Here is a 22918-nt window from a genome sequence, read left to right as displayed (position 1 = left end):
AGGTCCGAGGGAATAGATTCTGTTTTCCTAAAACAGCACAGCTTGGTGAATATGATACCTTCTCACAAACCCATAAAGAACTGAAAGTTTATGTGACTTTAAAGTACCTCAAGAGATGTTCGTGAATATCTTTTAATTCCAAGTCATTTAACTTGCATTTAAACATGCTAGTCTAGCAAAATCATATTGGTAATTTCATTGGTACAAATGAAATAGATCTGAATGGAGTGGGATTTGGGGGAAAGGAAGAAAATTAAAATGACTGCCTTTAGGAAAATAACACTTTTATAACATAGGAAAATTTTAATAACTTTATCTACCCAAAAAATATTTCTAAGAGTTTGATTTCAAGCAATTAGCTGAACTGGAGAGACTAGTGCGGGAATTCTCATTCCTTTGCTGAGAAGCCCACACAGGGCATGTTACGTAATCTCTCAGGACACTGCTCGTCTGAAAACCGGGGCGGATTGCAGCTTTTTTCTTTCACATTTGTTTGAAGATTAAATGTGGAAATACGTGCAAAGTGACGGGCATATTGTTGCTGCACAACGGATGCCACATCTCCCTCTTGCTCCCTATTTTTACTTAATAAAATCATACACACATACGCCGCATGTATAAGTGTTTGCCTAGTAGGTTTTTTTCATCTGTCTTTTCACGTGACATAAGAGAGAGGCCAGGATACCTCCCCCCACCCCGCACGCTGTCCGCCTCTCTGCCTCTCTCTCTCCTCCACTTTCCTCAGGATACCCCACGTCTCTTAACTCAGGACCCTTCCCGGGACCTCACCTGTTCTGCTTCTCAGCCTCTGGCCTAGGTCAGTTAGTCCCATGAGGTTCTGGAAGACACAGAGAGCTTCAAAGATTCCAGGTAAAAGAGGAAAGAGCAAAGACCACCTCTTCCCTGTGCAACTCCGAAATGTAACAGCCGCAGAGGAAACCCCCCCATAGGCGCAACCCAGACGGTCCCTTGCGGAGTGTTAACTCGGGTGTGCGACTGTGCTAAGAGGAGTCTTGTTTTCCTTGTCCAGCCATCCTTGAGGCTCCCTTCGGGGAGCCCCCTCACTGCTCCTCCCAGGTGGACGGGGCTATGGTTAGAAGCTGGAACAGGGTGGGGCCGGTTCGGAGGAAGAGATTAATCGTGGAGGTCAGGAGTTGCAGAAAAACAAGTGTAGAGAAGAAGGCGTCCATGTAAATATAGAGTATATTTCATGCCATCAGTCAGTTGACAGTTGAGACACACCCTGAACATTTAGGGATAAAAGGACTTAGCGGAAACGTCTGGATGGCTTGACCGCAGGAAGATGAATGAAGCAAAGCAAGCTTCAGAAGCACTGATCTGAGGGCAAGAGACACAGACACCACACAAGGGAAATCTCCATAGGCCCCCACCTCCCACTAAAAGGACAAATTACCTACACTGGAATATCAGACAAAACCCAGCAGGAAAATCTCATAAAAAGAACTGAGGCAGCCTGAACGACGCGGAAAAAGTGGAGTAGAAAAGAGTCGCTGGTGGTGCAGTAGTTCCCTCTTTTAATCGAAGCATGTAAACAGGAAGAAATATATTGGAGAAAAACTCTGCTCCCTCTGAAGTTTTAATTTGTCCAACATGAAAAAAAAAATGCAAGCAGTTGTACTGTGCTAAAAAAATTACTTGAACAGTTTAAAGAAGGTCAAGATGCTTTTGTCCTCAGGACAGTACAGCTCAGATCACGCATCAATGACACGCCTGGGAAACACTACGGCTCAGGGAGGTTCCTTTTCTTAAGGTCATGCCGGGCACAGCCATCGCAATCTGCACTTCTGTCTGTGTGCTGTTCACATTATTTTATATGTACTTCATATTTTAAAAAAACTATACTTGAACTGAGTCTATGTGGTGAATTGTCCTGAGATTCCTGAAAGACAAGTCTCTGTAAGGAAGCTCCTTCTCCCTCTTGTACATCTGGGATGGCGCTAAGCTACCTGGGCCTCGACAAGCTGGCAGCCCTCCATTCTCCATCTGAGCAACACCGGGTGTGTCTCTGAGTTCGCAGACTCAGACAGTAGCTTCCGCCGCACATCATGGGAATACAGAACATGTATGTCTTTCCTGGTCAAAGCCTGATGGTTAGTGAGCGCTCAGCACTTAATTGAGATAATAAAAAATAATATCTACTTAGAATCTCTTAAAACTGGGAGAAATGGCCAAAAAGTGCAGTATCTTCCGAAGTCCTAAGTGTGTACCTCTCTCGTAGACACACCCATTGACAAATACTCCAAAACCCTGTGTAAACGCACCGCAGATGCACAGTTAAGTGGACTAACATCTTTGTCCAGGAAGTTTACAGCAGCTACTTTAGATGTTAAATAGAACCGATCTGATCCAGCTAAACAGACTTCAGCTAACATGTTCAGCCTCATTCTAATTGATGTAGGTACGAATTCCCCATTAAATTATCTCCACCCCAGGAAATTACTCCATGTGGTTAACGCGCATGTTAAAAAATGCAGACGGGAAATACAGAGACAGTGACTGCCATCAAAAGAATTTGCATTTAAGATCACAAAGCAATAAACTGAACCTTCGTGAAACAGTTACAATGTAACAATGTTAAAGGGATTGTCTACAGACATTGGAAACACTGAGTTAAAGCGACTTGGTCCTATTCTTTCCAAATTATTCCTTTGTTTAAAAATCACTTTCAAGTCAATTACTCATTCATTAATTCTACAAAATTGCTGGCCTGTATCAATATTAAATTCTGTAATGGATGCTATACTGTCTAGAAATAAGGAATGTGTATGTTCTATCACTCATCTCCCTGGAGTGTATTCCCTGAGTGGGGCCAAACAGGATCACACTTAGAATGAACATCGTGGAACTGTCTAATTCTAGAATCTAAATCTAGAAGAGCACACTGTTACGATCCAGTAATTCCACCTCTGTGTACAGAGCCAAAGAAAATGAAATCAGTATCTTGAAGAGACAGCTGCACTCCTATGGTCACTGAAGCATTACTCACGGTAGCAAAGATACAGAAACAGCCACAGTGTCTGTCAGCGGACAAATGGAGAAGGAAGCTGTGGCATATACACACCATGGAATATTCGGCCCCGAGAAAGAAGGAGATCCTGCTCCTTGAAACAGTACGAACGGATCCTGAAGCCATGACACTAAGTGAGCTGAGTCACACAGAAAAGGACGGGCACTGTATGACATCGCTTACAGGTGGCATCTAAAAAAAGCTAAACTCATAGAAAGAGAGTAGAATAGCGGTTACGAGGGGACGGGGAGGAGAGGAAATGGAGAGATGCTGGTCAAATGACACAAACTTGGAGTTAGAAGATCAATAAGTCGTGGGCATCTAACAACAGCGTGGTGATTACAGTTAATACAGCTGTAGTGTATATGTGAAAGAGAGTAGATTTTACACGTTCTCAGCACGGAAAAGAAATGGTCGTTTTAAGACTGGATGGAGGTGCTGGTTAACGCCGTGGTGGTACTTGTTTCCCAACATACAGGCGTATTGAGTCAACACGCTGAACACCTTACGCCATGTTGTGTGTCAACTATACTTCAGTCGAGTTGGAACATAAATAAAATAGCACACGGTCATGACGAAATTTAAAAGGCAGACTGCGTTTGTTAGTTATTACGCTTAAGATTCCTTAATGCAGTGGTGCATCTTTACATTCTTAGCCAGTAGGTGACATCACGCTTGATAGAGACTGAGAAAATTCTGTAAATATGTTAAAATACGTACATTTCAGTCTACACTATAAAAACACTGTGATATACTTAGTCTTTCGCCAAGTTAAAATACGTTCAAAAGTAAGTTCAGTATGAATTAAATGACAATACAGAAACGAATGCATCTTTCTTTTGCTAAGTCCCAGATCTCTATGTGTGGGGCTGAGACCCATTCTTAAACCAGGTTCACAAAGCAGCTAAATTTTTGCTATTTTCCAGTTTAGGATAATGTTTACAATCTAAGACAATGGTCCAAAATGCAAATTGAAGGAGTTTACATTCTAAGAAAACCACTTTAAAGGACTTCCTTTAGAATAATAAAAGATAAACTGCCAGCATACCTGGTCAGTGAGATGTTCAAAGATTCCCCCTCTCCCTGTTTCTCCACCCCTCTCTCAAGTCTCCAGGCAGCCCCTGCCTCATTCTTCTCACCAGGGGCCACAGAATCAAATCTTCAGAGGCTGACAGCTCACCGGAATGTGTGCCGTCGGTGGGCCCCTCCTGCCCAGCTCCAAGTCTCCCCCGAACCCCCTGCAGCTGCAGAAGACAGTTTAGAGAATGCTGACAGCATCCCACTCAAACTGCATCTCTGCACGAGAGCTCATTCTAGCTCCACAAGAGCTTGCTGACGAAAGGCAGGAGCAGCTGAGGATCAGGGGAGCGACTGCTTGGAGGTGAAACCTTCCACCAGTGGGGTGTGTGAAGGGGTGGAAAGGGGTGAATAAACACCCAGGCTCCCCAGCCTCCCCTGGAACGCTTCAGAAGTACGCTCCACGTGTTTCTGAGGACGGCCAGTGGACTGAGCTCCAGTTGCCCAAAGAGAAACCCGCTTATTAACACACACCTCATTTGCTTTTCTGTCTGTCTCTTTTTCAGCACTTTTTCACCTGTGCGTCCCAGGATCATTTCTCAAGTAAAGGACCTGTTCCCAAGTCCCTGTTCCCAGGTCTGCTGAACCTAAAAGGAACGGTGTGCCCTGTGCTGATCTGCAGACTCCATGACCAACAGAAAAACATTTGATTTCTTTTGATTGGACCAAGGCAGGAGGAGAGGACACCAGAGGTGTAGCCCCAGATGAAGCTTTCTGACTCGGAATCACTCCAGGTTCCCTGCAGACATCATGGTCGCTCATCCTTCGGCGTCTGCTTCACGCTAGGTTTCTGAATGAAACGCCCTTGCCCAGCTTCTTCACGTGGACAACGTCTGATCTTCAATGAGCAGCTCAGATATTCCATTTGCGAAACCCACAAGCAAACTTCTGCCATCGCAACCAGCATGGCTTTCACCTCTAACCCCGAACACATCACATGCAGGTGATCTGCACACATCACTGCCGTGCAGGCTCTTTAAGAACAGGGCTCACAACTTACTCCTCTCTGAGGCTCCTGCAACAGTACCTGGGATGCTCGGCACTTCAAATAATAAGCGAATACTTTTTTTTTTTTTCCAGAAAGCTCTTAGAAGATGTCAGGCAATGTTTTAAGCCATTGAAGTAATGGCTTAGCTGTATTAACCCATTTAATCCTCAAGAAAACCTCTTCATGTCTGCACCATTATTACCATCATTTATAAATGAGCACATGGCAGCAGAGTGAGGCGAAGTGACCTGCAGGTGACACAGCTGGCAATGCGTGAGCTCAGGACAGATTTGGACTAGGATCTGTGTTCATCACAGCTACCCATCACTGTTTTAAAATGAATCCTCAAACTGTAACATCTAACCAAGAGAACATGATTTGCTATCACATTGCTGGAGACCTCAATATCTAATCCAGGCTAACCCCTGTTCTTGCCTCTGCCTAGTTTTCAAAGAAAGAAGCTAAAAGTCTCTCTCAGTTCAAAAAACATCATGTGAAAGAGTCAAATAAATTTCCATCACATGGAGCATGATCATGTGAGAAAAAAGAATGTGTATGTGTATGTGTGACTGGGTGACCTTGTTGTGCAGTAGAAAATTGACAGAACACTGCAAATCAGCTATAATGGAAAAAAAAATAAAAAATCATTATAAAAAAAGTTCCATTACAGCATTCCTAAATATCATATGATTTCTCACTTACAATGTAGATTTCCCTGTGTACTAGAAATATACTTTAAAAATGTATTTAACACCCCATGGAAAGTAATATGCTCTGCCTAAGTATTGCCAGTTCTCAGAGATTAATTAATATTAATATTCTTGTGAGAAAAGGTTCATGATTATTTACACGAAGTGAATGAGAAAGGATCCATTCTTAATACAGTGTTTAGCTATGTAAATAAAACACCACCACACTGTTTAGGCTCCTACTTACACAGGCTGTTAATGGCAGTGGCCCTGGTAAACCTCAGAGAACAAGCCTCAAGTGACTCTGCAGGTCATGTCTCACACTGTGTGCATCCTGTTTCCTGTCCACAGTGGCTATAATGGGCACATAAACTAAAATTCACGCCCTATTTAATCTGTAAACGCCCTGTATCCTTAGCCCGTAGCAATGGAAACATGCCAGGATCTTTTTCTTATATACTCTCTCTTCTCCATCGGATCTGAGGAAAATCCGAGGAAAATTTAACTATCGCAGAATCATAAATGGTTAATGTCATTTCTGCATGGCTAGGCTCTTGATAATCTTAAATCCAGATCAAGAGTTGTTTCAAAGTAAATTCATACCACAGTCATCCAAACAGAAAAGGCTGAAGGAAACATGCACAATATATCGGATTAAATGCAACTTCAGACACCTCATCCTAGTAAACCTGGGAGACGACTTAAAAATTTAGGAGTCCTTGGCCAAATCTTCACTGAGATAAAATTTCTAAAATAGTATCTAGTAAAATGAATAGGACAGGTGAAGAGATTTATTCTGTTAGCCAAACCATGTAATTAAATACTGACCTTTTCGATTTACTAATTTAAATTTCCCGGTCTCATTTAAGCCATCACTTTAGGTGTGTAATTCAGTCTGCAATGACTGTTTTAATAATTCTCAGTAAGGGAATTTTTCACAACATAATGACTGTTTACAATTTTAAATTCACTTATTTTTTCTAATATATATTCTAGTAAATGGCAGCCAGACCAAAAGCACAGAGCAGAAGAAAACAGAAAATTAAACGCAAAGCTAAGACAATCATGGTGCATTATTTGCCTGTTGGAACTGAGCTTTAGGTACCTCATCGCATGTCTTCTTTGTATTTTTGTAAAAGTTATTTTCCAATTACGTTTTCATAAAGCACAGTAACCTCTCCAGCATAGACAACTACTCAATGAAACAGCTTCTGGTTTTAGGTAGAGAATTTAATATTATTATAAATGCCTACAAAATAGTCTTCACTTGTACGGAACTCCAGTTTATCATAAACAGGCACTATATTTCTTCAAGGCTTAATTTAGAAGTAAATTTAAATATGTATGTGGTGCAAGAGCTTTTAGAATTTTTTCTAAGAGGCTGTGGGTTACATTATCAAGTCATATTTAAAGAGCCTATCTTAATTCTGTAAACTGAATGAGTAGAGACGGGGATGCAACATCAATTCACCTGCACATTTCTGTTTCAGAATTTTCAAACTTTCCCTTGCAGATCTAGGTCCGTGGGGTTTTTTTAACTGTCAAAAGCGAGACAACTGTATTTTACAGCGCCCTGAAATATCGGAACAAAACACTGTGCTGGTGATGGAGACCGAGGAGATGGATTTGAGAAGTTTCTGACTTTTAGGAAAGAGTTGCAATCTGGGTTTACCACAGATGTCTGAAGTGCAGACTTACTCCAAGGAGCCTGTGCACCTGAAGGGGGGAACAAGTGGTTTCCAGAAACTGTAAAAAGCAGAATATGGATTTACCTTTAGAGCTCCAGAAGGAACACAGCCCTGTTGATGCTGACTTTAGCCCATGGAGACACATCTTGAAATTCTGACCTCCAGAACTGTAAGAGAATAAATTTGTGTCATCTTAAGCTGTTAAGTTTGTGGTAATTTGGTACAGCAGCAATTGGAAACCGCTAAGAGTTTGCTAAGGTGTATGCTTTAATGAATACGTATATTTTCATGAACCTAGAAAGAACTCAGGTGAACTAGCAATGAATTAAGGTAGCCCTTTCCCAGCATAACTGCAGCATAATGACTCATGTCGTGAAGGTAAACATGGGAAGAGAGTCTTGCTTTTCCTCAGACAAGAGGATGGTGCGTGAGCAAAGGACTGTACCAAGAGGGTACAATCGAGGCCATTAGAGGTTCACCTGCACTCTGACTTGCTCATCGTGGCGCTGATTCATAGGGCAGATCAACCAATGAGATGACATGACCCATGGGCAACTGTGAGCAAACCCCAAAAAGAGCTGGGGACTTTGTGGGAGAAGAAATCCCTGCGGGATGGCATTAAGTTAGAAAGGAAATGAAGAATTTATTCTGGGAATGGCAGCAGAAACATCAGTAACTGTAATTTTGTTATTAAAACAATTACACACGAAGTTAAGAAAGGGCTAGTCACTTGCTCTGCATCTGAATGCATATCTCTGACCGTTTAAATCGAGAGGAAAAAAAAACCCACAAAAGAAACTTGGCGTTTTGGAAAAAAGAGAGCTCAGAGGGAGGTTGGCTGGTGACTGACAGAGCCTCTCAAGGTGACAGGCTAACTTCAGGCCATGACTGACACCTATTTTTCTCAGGAGACCAACTTTGACAGCAAAGTCCCAGGGGTGAGGCCCTAGAAGATGGACTTCCACAAGCTGCAAAAAGATAATAAACCAGGAATCTAGTTATGTGTTTAAAACCAGGGCACTTCCTCCCTGTGTGGAGCACTAGTTATGTGTTTAAAACCAAGAGCACTTCTAGCTCAGTGTCAAGGCAACTCAGGTGCTTAAGTGACCAAATTTGATGACGGGCACAGAAAAAGAGCAAAAAATGAGAGGGCCTGAAAGAAGATGGTATCCAGTCATTAAAAAAGCCAGAAGAACCATCTTGCTCAAAAACCTAGCTTTCCACTGAGTCCAACACTAATGTCACTTAAATACCATTTCTCTTAGTTTCTTGGACTTGGACAAAGCTGGAAGGAAAACGTCGAATTTTGGTCTTTTACTCATTTTTATAAACTTCCCATGAGCCATTTTTAAATACCTTACAAACAAGTGGTTTAAAAATACAAAATATAGGAGTTCCTGTCATGGCTCAGTGGTTGCCGTATCCGACTAGGAACCATGATGTTGCGGGTTCGGTCCCTGCCCTTGCTCAGTGGGTTAAGGATCTGGCATTGCCGTGAGCTGTGGTGTAGGTTGCAGACCAGCTCGGATCCCGCTTGCTGTGGCTCTGGCATAGGCTGGCGCTACAGCTCCGATTTGACCCCTAGCCTGGGAACCTCCATGTGCCATGGGGGTGGCCCTAGAAAAGGCAAAAAGACAAAAAAAAAAAAAAAAATACATAATTTATGTCTTGTATATTATTTTAGCTTTATTTCTGTTGTAGGATAAATTCTGGTCACCTAGAATTTGAGGGTCTCCTGCCTTCATTAGGAGTCCAGGGAGTTCCCATCCTGGCTCAGTGGTTAACGAATCCGTCTAGGAACCATGAGGTTGCAGGTTCCATCCCTGGCCTTGCTCAGTGGGTTAAGGATCCGGCGTTGCTAGGTTGCAGACGTGGTTCGGATCTTGTGTTGCTGTGGTTCTGGAGTAGGCTGGCAGCTACAGCTCCGATTCCACCCCTAGCCTGGGAACCTCCATAAGCCGCACAAGCGGCCCAAGAAAATGGCAAAAAGACCAAAAATAAAAATAAAAAGGAATCCAGTAAGCAATATCTTAGGCTGTATTTCTGATGACAAGTCTCTCTCTATCTCTCGCTCTAGACACACAAGCACTGTGTTCATCATTAGCTTCCTTCTCCATTTGACACCTGCTCTACATCCTAAGTACCCCTCATTGCAGCCGCCTATATTCTAGCATAGCAAACCAGCCAAGCGTTTTCGACCAACGCCCAGGGAACACGGGGTCGCAAGGTGCCAGGTGCAAACAGCAGGGTCAAACCAAAGGTTTCGCTACGCCTGCGTCTCAGAGGCGCCCTCCGCAGACTCGTTAAGGACGAGCTACGCCTCGCAGAAGGAAGCCTGGAGGCGGGGAGTCACGGGCTTTCAGCTGGTTCCGCGGAAAACCACGGACATGGGAACGCGCCACCCACACTGCCGCCGTCTTCACCTTTCCAAGGAGCAGCGCCGGGCGCAGGCAGGAAGCCGCGCGGGCCGAGACGCCGGGCTGCGCGCTCCCGCTCGCCCTCCCTCCGCCGCGGCGCGGGGCCCGGCGACCCCGACGTCGACCCCGACGCCTCCGCCGACCCCGACGTCGACCCCGACGTCGACCCGCCCTCGCCCGGGCGCCAGGTGTCCCGGCGGGACGCCCGGGCTGCAGGAGGGGCCCGGGGGCTGCAGGTGTCTCGGGAGGGCGCACGGGCTTCCCGACTCTGGACACGGAGAAGCTGCTGCCGGCTGCGCGGCCCGACTCCGGACGGAGGAGCCCCACGAGTTCTCGCTCCCGGAGCCCGCGGGACGGCGGCAGCGCTTCCGAGAGAGACCGGCGGGGCGCTGATGGAGCCTGCAGCGCGGCCCGGGGAGGACGGCGGGACAGCGGGGGAGACCCGGGGAGCGGCTCGGAGAAAAACTCGGGCTGGGTCCGAGACTGGACCACCCTCTCCCCGCAGAGGTCCTCTTGAGCCGCCCGAACCCCACCGCAGAACCCCACCGCAGCCCGAGCAACGGGAATGGTGGGAAGGAAGGGCGTGCTTTCTCTGCAGAATGCCTAAAGGGGTCTTGGTCTTTGTTTGGTTGGGCTTTTGTTTTTTCTCCTCTTCTGCTCTCTCATCTGCTGGCCGTGGGGTTGAGGGTCTCTCTCTCTCAAGGCGCCAGACATCCTCCACCAGCTCCTTTTGAGGAAGACTTGGAATCGGCTTCTTCATTGAGTGCGACTGACATGGGGTTTGCAGCACAGCTTCCCGAAGAAGCTGCCATCCTGGTCCTTGGGTGCCTGTGCCACTTCTGTCATTTCTTCTGTAAATGCCAGCGTTCCTAATTCAGTAAAGTAAAAATAAAACATTAAAAAAAAACACACACACAAAATGGTGTGAGTGAATATGGAGCATGTGGAGTTGAGAGGGAATTTCATTACAAAAACACTCCAGGACTCTGTGTGAAATGTTCAGGAAATTAAAAATAACAAAATTATGGGGACATTTCCAACAGAGATGCCTACAACTATAACATATACTTAATCATTACTGGCCTCCACTGATGGAGCCCCTCATTATAGTAAGTGGGAACCATGCGAGCCGGAAGAAACCGCAACATTTATAAGTGGATATTTTCAATGAAATAATAAAGATTTTAAGCCTCTGGGTTTCTCGTCATTCCTTTATATATTCCATTCACGTGAAAACATGCTTGTCTTGTTTACCCATGTCTTCACTCAAAACACCTTGCTGACAACCTATTCAGTTCATTCCCAGAGTAAAACACGCCAGGATGATACGGCCGTGGTCTCCCTGAAAGCTTTATTCTATAGAAGAGAGCGTCACACGCAGTTTCTCCTACAAAGAGACAATGGGAGATCCTAATTCAAGCTTCTCAGTGTCCTTGATTTGATCTCTTCTCTTGCCTTTGGGCTTTGTGAAGTATCCTTTCTCATAGATTCTGTAATTTATGGTTCTTCCGCTTTTATTGTACCTCAGCTCTGTTGGTGTGGTGGTGAGGCGGAGGGAAGAACATTCTGTGATCTTCCTGATTAAATCTCATTCATTGATAGTCCTCTCTTTTTGGAGGTATGACCTTCAAAAGTTTTTCTCCAGCCTTGTTGCTTCCGCCCCCTATTTTTTTGGCTGCAGGATTCCTAATGATTTCCTTGAAGCCCTGATCCTAAATGCTGGCTTCCCTTTAAGCCAGATAGGAAGGCTGAAGTGGGTGCCCTTCCTTAACCTGAATAAAGTTTTAGAGCTGGGGTCTGGCAAAGTCCTTACAACAGCAAAGGCGGCCTCTGTTACAGAGCCCTGCCTGTGTAATGCAGCCCTGCTTGTGTGATGAAGCCTTCATAAAAATCCCAAAGGAGAAGGTTATTTGGAGGGAGTGAACACCTGGAGAGGCATGGAAGTGGTACCCCATTCCCATACCTTATCTTAAGCATCTCTTCCCATCTGGCTAGTCCTGACTGATGTCCTTTTATAATAAACTAGAGATCTAATCTGTAAAATGTTTCTCGGAGTTCTGTGAGCTGCTCTAGCAACTTAAATCTGAGGAGAGTGTCATGGAACCTGTGATTTACAGCTCGTAGATCAAAAGGGCAAGTGACTGAAGTCCACGGCGGAGGTGATTGGACCCTCCAATCTACAGCTGGCCCATCAGAAGCCCATGGGCTTGTGATTGGCATCAGAAGGGGTCGGGGCAGTGTTGTAGGATTAAGCCCTCAACCTGTGGAATCTGATGCTGTCTCTGGGTAGATAGCATTAAATTAAGTTGAACTGTAGAACAACCAGCTGGAGTCCCAAGAACTGCTTGTTGGTGCGTGTAGGGGTCCTACCCCCTCCACACAGGCACATGCTGGAATTGGGTTCAGCAACACAAAAACCACGTCTAGCTACAAAATACGCTGGTACAGAAATTGAATGACATGAGCACAGGACTATTGACTGCAGCTTTATTTATGTTGGCAAGTGATTGGAAACCACCCAAAGGAACACTATGAGATTTTTATGCAAAATAATGGAAAAATAGATGAGGGAAATCTGCATGGAACAAATAAAGACCCACACATTTATAATGATACTGTAAAAGAGAGAGCAAGTAAGTACACACAAAATAGCCTAAGTGCTGTGGGAACACGGCATTACTGCTGAACAACTCATATTGTGGTAATTATAGGGGCCAAAATAAGCATTGCCCAGGTCCTTCAAATGAACTGTAGTTTGGAATAATCCAAAAGATCCTGGCAATAAGAAGTTCTTCTGTACAGAAAATCCCGGAAATTAAGTGGAAGGATTAGAATAGAAAATAGCATTTTGTAGTGATCCTTATTAAATGATCGATTTGAACACTGATCACCAATATATCCCGTAGACATTTGGTGAAGAGCTGATGAGAGACTCAATGTTTACCAGATGTCCATGTACCCCAAGCTCATCACAATGATACAATGTAGGACATGTTTTGCTACCACCTGAACCCACTGAATTATCTTAGCATCTCCATTCAGTCATCAAAGTTTTCTTGATGTGCTGCACTAAGACAGGAACCCCTCCATCAATGAGGTATTCGAACCAAAAAAATTGAAACTAAACACCATCAAGTCTTTAGTTCTAATTTTCAATTAAAAAAAAATACAACCAAGAGACACAAATCCATATGTGACCCATCTATTTCAACTGGCAAGTAAATGAAAAATTGATGGGGCGAGACAAGATATGTTCTACACCAGAAGTGGCTTAAGAGGTATAACTAACAATTGCAACGTGTGGACATATTTTTGGATGCTGATTAAAACAAACTATAGGAAGATATGTGTGAGCAATAAAAGAAATTTGAATATAGACTGGGTTTAGCGAAGATATCCAGGCATTTTTTACAGATGGTAATGCTGTTGTGGTTATCTAGAAAATATTCTTTGGGAGTTCCTGTTGCAGCTCAGCGGGTTACAAACCTGCCTAGTATCCAGGAGATGCAAATTCCAGCCCCAGCCTCGCTCAGAGGGTTAAGGATCCAGTGTTGCCATGAGCCTTGGTGTTAAGTTGCTGAAATGGCTGGGATCTGGTGTGGCTGTGGTGTAGGCTGGCAGCTGCTGCTCCCATTCAAGCCCTAGCCTGGGAACTTCCACATGGCATGGGTGTGGTCCTAAAAAAAATTTAATATTCTTTAGAAATATACTGAAATATTTAAAGCGACACTTTAGCATCTGGGATTTTTGTCTTCAAACACATAATCAGATTTCAAAAATTAATATGAAAAGGATAATAAAGTATGCCAAAACATTACTAATTTTAAAACTGAGTGTTAAAGTATAAAAGGATTACGATATTCTATCGACCTTCAAACTACAGTGAAAAGTGTATGATATTTTCCAAAGGTTTTTTTAATTGGCAAAAATCCACCACAGAAATTTAAGTTTTTTTGTCCTTGGGATTTGTTGATACCTAACAATGGTTTTTTTGCTTCCCACAGTGATAGTTGAGAAATTAAGTGCCTTTGACCTCTTAAAAGGCTTGTAGCAAGGAGCTAATTTGAAGTTGGAACAATTGAATAACAAAATAAATACTGCCATGACAGATTGTAACTCAAAAGATAAACATACTGACAACATAAATTATTGGATAAATAGAAGAAAAGAAAGAAAAAAATCTTCCTTACAAAAGGATTAAAAATAAATTGTGGTCATTACCGTTGTGGCTCAGTGGAAATGGATCTGACTAGTATCCATGAGCACGCAGGTTTGATCCCTGGCTTCACTCAGTGCGTTAAGGATCCCGTGTTGCTGCGGCTGTGGGGTAGGCCGGTGGCTGCAGCTCTGATTCGACCCCTGGCCTGAGAAGCTCCATGTGCCACAGGTGCAGCCCTAAAAAGACAAAATGATAATAATAATTTGTGTAGAGGCAAATTACAAAGTCCAGCCCACCCTGCAGAGCGAGGAGGGGAATCTAATCTTGCCCTCCTCACTCTTAAGTGTGGGCTGAACTTTGTGAGGTGCTTCCCAAGGATGGTGCATAAAAAGACCAGGAGGGGATCTCTGCAGTGGAGAACCTGGCCAACTTCACCTCTGCCAGGAGACAGGTCCGCGGTGCAGTGAGCTCCCGCTGATGTGATGTGATGAAGGAGTGCACCTCTTTGGTGTCTTCTCCCCAGTCCGTAACCTCCCTCAAAGTCATGATAAAAAATCCGACAAACCCAAATTGAGAAATCTTCTGTAAAATCCCTGACCAGTACTTCTTAGAACTGCCAAGGTCACAAACCACAGGGAAAGACGGAGACAGTGTCATGGACAGAGGCAACCAATGAGACATGAATAATAGATGCCATTCAGAATCCTCCACTAGAACCTGAGACAGAAAAGGGGCGTTAGTGGAAAACAATGAAATGCAAATAAAGTCCATTTAGCTCAGGGTAGGAAACCAGTGTTACCCTCTTGGTTTTGACAAAGGCACCAGGATTACATAAGATGTTAACAAGGATAAAAGCTATAGGCAAGAGTATCTGGCAACCGCTGGATTATCTCTGTTCACGTTTCTGTAAGTCTATAATCCTTCCAAAGTAAAAAGGTTTATTACAAATAAAATAAATTTCTGACCAAGTTTAAAAATTTACAATATAAGTATTATTTGAGTCCTAGCAAAAATAGCAAGTAAGCCTTAGAAAAGAAGCCTTTACAGGACCACAGGTGGGAAAGAACACCCCTGAAACGCATAATCATAGAACAGAGAGGGTGGGAAAAGCATCCAGGACCAGAGCTGGAGGACAGGCAGGCTGATGGTAGCTTTTGTCCACTTGCAGGATGAAGTCCCTGTGGGAGAGGAAAAGGAAACTCGTGGGAATCGGGTCACAACCAAAGAGATGGGTGCTCTACGTGGTGCATGAGCAGAGCATTTTCCCAGCCCGGAGCTTTTGGCCACTTGTAGATGAGCTTAGGGAAGGCCTGGAAGTTATAAAAACCAAATGCCAGTTTCAACTCTGCCATTAACATGCTGTAATTTTTTCATTCTGGATTCTCTCAACTATTGGTTGACATTCATCCACAGCTCTGATTCTATGAATTTATAAAGGCAAGTTTTTTAAATCCCTTGGGATATGTTGAAGGAAGTTTTATATTTGACAATGACATAAAAATTAAAATACATTGAATTATGAAAGGGAAATAAAAATAATTTCGGTCGAGATGTAAAGCTTGAAATTCTCATTTTGGCAAGGCATTGGATGTGCTAAAACTTTGTCATACAATTACAATGTACATAGGTTTGACACAGACAGTTATGCCTATAATTCCTGAAGTATTCATCACACCTGCTATAATGTTACCTGTAAGTATCATTCAGAGGCAAAGGAACATGTTGCACTGCACTGTGAATGTACGAAGGTCTAGAGGATGGGAAAAACTATTGTTTTTCAATAAATCGTAAGGAAAGAAAAGGATTGAGGAGGAACCTTTTGAAAGAGATTTAAAAGCCATATTGATTTTAAAAAGGGAAAGGGGAAATACAATATCAAATCATGAATATCTGGCTTAAAAAACTAAACACAAAGTGATCATTATGAAATTCAGGATAAGGGTTATCCATGAGGAAACAGAGGATTTGTAATTTTGGTGGACACAGGATGGGGCCTCTAGGTGATGTGCAAAGTATTACTTTCTAAGTGTGTTAGCATTTTAATAATTCTTTATGGCATGTGTTTGTTTCGTAGTTTTCACCATTTTTTTTTTTTTGGTATTACCCTATGTAATAAAAGTTCCCTGTGTTCCTGGCAGAATGCTGTGTGCTACATTTACAAAAGTGAAAGCGTTCTCTTGTGGTGCAGTGGGTTAAGGATCTGGCATTGTCACTGCAGTAGCTCAGGTCACTGATGTGGTGCAGATTCAATCCACATGCTATGGGCACGGTCAAAAAAAAAAAGAAACAAACAAACAAAGAAAAAAGAAAAAAGATTCCTAGAGTCAGAGGCTAAAATCAAGTAGAAAAAAAAAAAACAAAACAGGTGACCAAATGAACAACAGAATCTTGCCATTCTTATTATGAAATCATATGTTGCATACAGTGAACTACAGTGGATAAGGGTATATTCAGTTTTACCTAGTTAAGTTATAAACAGTTTTGAAGGCAAAACAATGCCATGCTTAAGCTTAATATTTAAAGGTTAATCACGGTTTCAAGTGGACAACAGGATAGAGCTATCTAGAAAGGAGGGGCCAACTATTTTGTTAAAAGGCATTTTTTAACATTTTATTGGCATATAGTTGATGTACAATGTTGTGTTAATTTCAGGCTTACAGCCAAAGAAATCAGTTATACCTACACACATATCCATTCCTTTTCAGATTCTTTCTCATGTAAGTTACTGAGTAAACGTCCCTGTACTAAACAGTAGATCTCTGTTACCTGTCTATTCTATGTACTGCAGGGTATCTCAGATATCTTAAATCATGACTCACCCAAATACAAAATAAATGCATGTCTAAGATTTTAACTGACTAGTTAATGAGAGAGTTAGTGCGATGGTATAGTTGGTTCAAAAAAGAATTCCACACACACACATATCGGCCATCGGGAAGGCTAAAATGACTTTACAAACAGATACAGCATTCATCCATACTCAGAGGGCAGTGGTCAAGTGCGTCTCCACTGAGTTCATCTGCGTTTGTGTGAACAAGAAGCATGGGCGTTACTATCAGCGTTCAGCAATTCACAGAACTGTAAAATACCTCCAGGACCATGAGAAGGGACGAGAACTCCAAAGGGCGATCTGGGCAGGACCCTCAGTAACCTTTTCCCCATTTCAAGGTCTCTAAATATTTCCCCTGACATGATGAAGACGAGGTGCGGGAAAATAGCCTGACCCATTGTATGACTGGATGGAATGCTGGGGTTGAAAGGGCAGAAGGGATGGGGTGAGAAAAGAGGCTGACAGGGTGGGCTTGAGGCATGTCACGAAGCTGAGTGAGGCCTTGTATCTTGCATGGCACTAGGGAATACGCAGAGAAAATTCTGGATGGCCCCAGTGGTCACTTCCTCTTCTTCTGTAGCTTAGGAATGATTCAGCATGGCAGTGGTGGGATAACTAGTGGAAGAGTAGTCAATTCTGGAGGTTCTCCCCTTCCAATAAGAGCACTGCCTCAACAAAGACACGTCCGCTGATACACAGATGCTATACTTCCTCCTTCCCTTATAACTATTCTGAGGGGCTGAGGGGAAACTGCGTTCTCCCCAGAAGTGTCCAGGGCACCTCTGCCCTGGAACAGTGCAGGTGTGGAAGACTGTGTGCTCTTGGCTGCTTTTCTGCTCGTGAGTTTCCTTAATAAACCGGATGTACTATTTTCATTGTGGAAACATTAAGAATGTGAGTCTCGGAGTTCCCGTCGTGGCGCAGTGGTTAACGAATCCGACTAGGAACCATGAGGTTGCAGGTTCGATCCCTGCCCTTGCTCAGTGGGTTAACGATCCGGCGCTGCCGTGAGCTGTGGTGTAGGCTGCAGACGTGGCTCGGATCCCGCGTTGCTGTGGCTCTGGCGTAGGCCGGTGGCTACAGCTCTGATTCGACCCCTAGCCTGGGAACCTCCATATGCCGCGGGAGCGGCGCGGGAGCGGCCCAAGAAATAGCAACAACAACAACAAAAAGACAAGAAGACAAAAAAAATTTAAAAAAATTAAAAAAAAAAAGAATATGTTAAGAATGTGAGTCTCTTTCCCCATCTTGCATTTGCGGTAGTTAACGAATTTATTTTCTGTTTAATTTTGTTTTATTATTATTACAAGTAATAGCAGTCATATTTTTATTTTCAAATTAGCATCCTCAGAATTTTGGAGCAACTATTGTGAGCCACTATTCACACTGCATTGCTATGTGGAAAAATAACCAAATTGCTCTGATTGGGAGTAGTCTGGAGAGGGAGACTTGGTGAGTTTTCTGGAATGTAAGTTCTTTTAGAGTTCCCTTTCCTCCTGTGGTTTATCTTCAAAATGACTAGTAAAATAGGACGTGATTTTGACTACTTGATTGGTAGTAGAACATGGCTTTTTCCTAGATAACATCAAACACTCAGACTTTAAGGTAGAACTAATTAGATGATTAGTCCTTTATTTGAGAAGATCTATTTGTCTTTATAGAGTTTTATTTTTCATTCAATGCACAGAGACAGCTCCATTCCCCTTTATTTCAATCTCCTTTTCCCTTCAATTTGGCAGCTGAAGAACCAGGCTCTAATTTCCCCCCGAGTCTGGATCTCACTTCTTGCACCGTCACGATGCAGTTTGATGTGTTTCTCTGTCCTCTGTCCTCTTTCATTCCTGCAGGGCCCCAGGCAGCTGGGTCCAGAGACTGGATCAAACTCAGATTTGATCTCTTTGGAAAACCATACATAGCATATGGCAAGGCTATAGGAAACATATAACGTCCGTCTGTCTCTCTTTTTATTCTCATAGCTGCCATAGAAGCTTAACGTCTGTATCTAATCACGTGTTGTTGGTTAAAAAGCTTGAGTTTTTGATGCTTTATTTCACTTTTATTTGTTTAGTAGAATACTTCAATAAAGACATATGTCCTCTCATCCACTGTATGGTTAATCCATGGCAGAGTTAGAAGAATGGCAGGATAAGTGTTTAATTTTTCCCTTTATTCAGCAGTCTTCATTTTATTGGGTTAAAATCTTCTTTTGTTGTTGTTTGTTTGTCTGGTGTTTGGTTGCAACAGTGGCATGCGGAAGTTCCCTGGCTAGGGATCAAACCCATGCCATAGCAGTGACCCGGGCTACATCAGTAACAAAGCTGGATCCCTAGCCCATTGAGCTACCAAGGAACTCCTAATGGGTTAATTTCTATAATCCTCTGAAGGTAGACAATTATTTTCAAATATCACTATGCACCCATAGATGTAACTAAATTTGACCTATTCAATCCATTCTAATTATTAAAATTATTGAAATTCAAGTGGCTCATTTTGGTTAGTGGAAGACTAGCAGAGTTGGCCTTTGAATAATTTTGAATTGACTCCAACAGCCTTTGATAGTGTACTTTCTAATTGATATGACAAGACTTGCCAGGCTCAGCTTGTGTATTTCCTGTCTCAGATCTCAGCAATGTCACCACTAAACCTAGGCTTCCTTTAGTGAGAACTGACATTTCAAGACCACAATCTGGATCTAATTACTAAAGCATTAGTCACTGCATATAAGACTTTACTGTGGAAAGAGGAAGGGAAAAAATATATCCTCGTTTTATCGAACACGAAAGATTAAAACAATAACCAACTCAGTAACAACTTCCTAAATGTATACCGATACAACCACACTTCAAGACTAAGGAGATTTTAATTAAACTCTTCCTATTGCATCCATATATCCCTTATTTCACACTAAAAATTCTGCTTCTCAAGGACACAGGGAATGATAAGAACATCCACTAATTATTCATTTTAAAAATTGTTCTTACACAATAATGCTGATATTACCACCAGTGTATTTACTGAAATTAAATAAAGTTAGGAAAGTTTTCTTGAATCCTGGCTCATTCTAAAAAATACAAGACAATTGATTTCTCATGAAAATTAACAGCAGAAATCTATCAAGTTCAAATTCCGTACAAAGTTATAAGAAGAAGAGACTTAGGAATATAATCACACAAATACACAGCATTCACAAAAGATAAGTCTAAAACTGAAACAGAGCCTCATTTTAGTGCTCTTAATTTTTCTTAATGCCAAGGAAAAGAAGACAAAGACTCCAACGATCAACTTTTTGTATTGAAATTATAAAACAGTATTAGGCTACAAAATAAATGAGAGTATAACAATTGGGAAAAGGTTGTTAAAACTAACAATATTTACAAAGATAATAAATAACAATATTTATAAAAAAATCTGTTGAGACACTTAGAAAAATTGAAAAACTCTGAGTAATTCTATGAGCAATAATAGCAACAATAGCATTCAATAAGATAATAGGATATATACATATGATAGGTATATTGTATGTGTGTGTGTGTGTGTGTGTAAAAGATGGGTTAACTTATACAACACAATTCTTGCCATAAACAACTTGAAAACTGGAAAAATATATAATACAACTTTTTTCAGACCCTGAAAATGGGCAACCTAGATCCGTGATTTATTTATTTATTTATTTATTTATTTATTTATTTGCTTTTTTTTAGAGTCGTACCCACGGAATATGGAGGTTCCCAGGCTAGGGGTCAAATCGAGACCTGTGATTCTTAACAGAAGAGTGACAGACAAAACGAGCCATACAACGTCCACCGCCTTCTTCAAAGACTTTAGTGCAGGAAGAAAATCTAAGTCTTATTCAGAGACTGAGATGTCTACGGAGGTACTCAAATAGAGCAAAAAGTACTCTTTGAAGTTGAGGAAAGTGATCTGCATTCAGTGAGAGCACGAGGGCTGAAGTCTGCAAGACAAACTACGAGGGAGAGAGAGAAAGAGAGAGAGAGCTCAAGAAATTCACATGAGGGTAGCTTTGAGTCTGGCTGAAGGCCAAGCAGCTGACACACAGGATGAAACTCCAGGAGTACAGACAAAGGCTGCCAGGCACGAGCTATGCATTAATTTTCAGACCCACACGGGGCTAAGGGACGTTCGAGTACTTAACACCCACAATAGAAAAGCTTTAATGAACGCCCTGAGAATTCCTGAGACTTTAGGAGTCTCTGCATCTTGGTAATTAAGGCTGTTCTCCGTCCCCATAACGAAGTTACATAACAGGCTTTAAAGACAAACCTGATACTCAAATAACTGCCGGCGAAGACCAACTCCATCCACCTTCATTAAAGGAAGACTTCCAAAGCCCCGAGACCTCACATCACAAAATTCAAAATGTTCAGTATCAATACATCATTAGCAGACATCTGAAAGAGGAGGAAGACGTGCCAACAGGAGAAAAATCAGTAAAAAAGCAGACCCCAAACCACGGAGATTAATTTTCAGAAAAGAACTTCAATCCAGGTTCTTTAAATATGTTCATATACTTAAAAAAAAATTGTGAAGAGAATAATGTCAAGGATAAAAAATGGAATTACTGTTTAAGAAAATTTCACAATAAGCCTGACAAAAATTAGACACTGAGGAAGAAAAAAAATCACTGAAAATTTCTATAAAGACAGAGCAATGTCAAATATCGAGGAAATGAGAGAAACGAGGCTGAAAAAATGGAATAGTTCCTAAAAGGGACCAGTGAGATAATGTCAAGGGTCAAATATACTTGGAATCAGAGTCTCTGAAAACGGAAAAAAAAAAAATGGTGACTCAAAATGTCAAAAAGTTTCCACCTCTGATGAAAACTACAAAACCGCATATCCAAGAAGCTCAATAAATCCCACGTAGGGTAAGTGCATATCTCTCACAGCTTAATGAAATTTTTAAAAATAAGAAACTTAAAAAACTGAAAAGTAACCACAGAAAAAAGACACATTAGAACATAAGAAATTTCATACAAATTACCGCTGATTTCTCATCAGGAATCATGGAGGTCAGGCGACCAAAATGCAAGGTCTAAATGTGCGGAAAGAAAAAGAAGCAACTGTCAACCTAGATTTCTATCCTATGAAAATACCCTTCAACCTAAAGGATCACTGAGTCCAAAAGGATGGACTGTTTGCTCTGAGTACCCTTGTAAACACGCTGACGTCGTCATGCAATGTCCACTCTGTTTTTCCCTCTCCTGCTGCCAACTGTCTGTGCACAAAGTCCGTGGGTAGTCCACTTCTCTTCCAGACTTTGGTACAGGCCTTGAATGCAATTTATTCATGTCTGTGTTTTCACAGTCTCTCTCTCCACAGTTCTCTCTGCCTGTGAATAGCACGTCTTGCACACGATTTCAGCAGATCTTATGAAAAATAGTAAATTCCTGTCTGTCGCTCCTCTGGATACAGTAATTCAAATATAGGCTTAGGGACTAGAAGACATCCTTGCTCCTGTTCTTGTGCTCATTTATCTTTACGCAATTAAACCTTATATATAAATAGTGAGGGCCAGCAAACACTAGAGGACTTTATGGCAGAAGCATAATCTGCATTATCAACATGTGTCTAGCCAGACGTGCCATAAAATGCCTTCATGCGTAATATTTTTAATAGTCAATTTTCAGCCAAGGAGTTCCTGTCATGGTGCAGTGGAAACAAATTCGACTAGGAACCATGAGGTTGTGGGTTCGATCTCTGACCTCACTCTGTGGGTTAAAGATCTGGCATTGCTATGAGCTGAGGTGTAGGTTGCAGACACGGCTCCGATCTGGCATTGCTATGGCTCTGGCATAGGGTGGCAGCTACAGCTCCGATTAGACCCCTAGCCTGGGAACCTCCATATGCCGCGGGTGTGGCTCTAAAAGGACAAAAGACAAAAAAAAAAATTCAGCCAAGGTGAACTTAAAAGAAGTATGTTCAAAGTAAAAGTTATAAAGTCAGGGCATGTATACATATATATATACACATAAGCACACACACATTTACACATATATATGTAATACATAGTCTTTAAATTCTC

At 42.2% G+C, this 22918-nt stretch overlaps 1 protein-coding gene and 1 long non-coding RNA gene across 3 annotated transcripts in view; both read right to left on the bottom strand.

The window, feature by feature from the left end:
- The window catches only part of LOC102158399 (translation initiation factor IF-2-like), a 111265-nt gene extending 100618 nt beyond the window's left edge, over window positions 1–10647 (bottom strand). The window contains exons 1-3 of the mRNA XM_021065088.1: window positions 10600–10647; window positions 9894–10546; window positions 7555–7637 (exon numbers count right to left, since the gene is read on the bottom strand). Coding sequence (XP_020920747.1) covers window positions 7555–7637; window positions 9894–10546; window positions 10600–10647 — 784 coding nt within the window. The remainder of the gene's footprint in view (window positions 1–7554; window positions 7638–9893; window positions 10547–10599) is intronic.
- The window catches only part of LOC102166310, a 381125-nt gene continuing 368861 nt past the window's right edge, over window positions 10655–22918 (bottom strand). For both annotated transcript variants that reach the window (XR_002336117.1, XR_002336116.1), the window contains one exon: window positions 10655–10756. This is a non-coding gene — a long non-coding RNA (uncharacterized LOC102166310). The remainder of the gene's footprint in view (window positions 10757–22918) is intronic.

This window comes from Sus scrofa, chromosome 10, assembly GCF_000003025.6.
Source record: "Sus scrofa isolate TJ Tabasco breed Duroc chromosome 10, Sscrofa11.1, whole genome shotgun sequence".
Classification (NCBI taxonomy): domain Eukaryota; kingdom Metazoa; phylum Chordata; class Mammalia; order Artiodactyla; family Suidae; genus Sus; species Sus scrofa.
The sequence above is the reverse complement of the archived record's forward strand: the minus strand, read 5'-3'. Positions and strand labels throughout refer to the sequence as shown.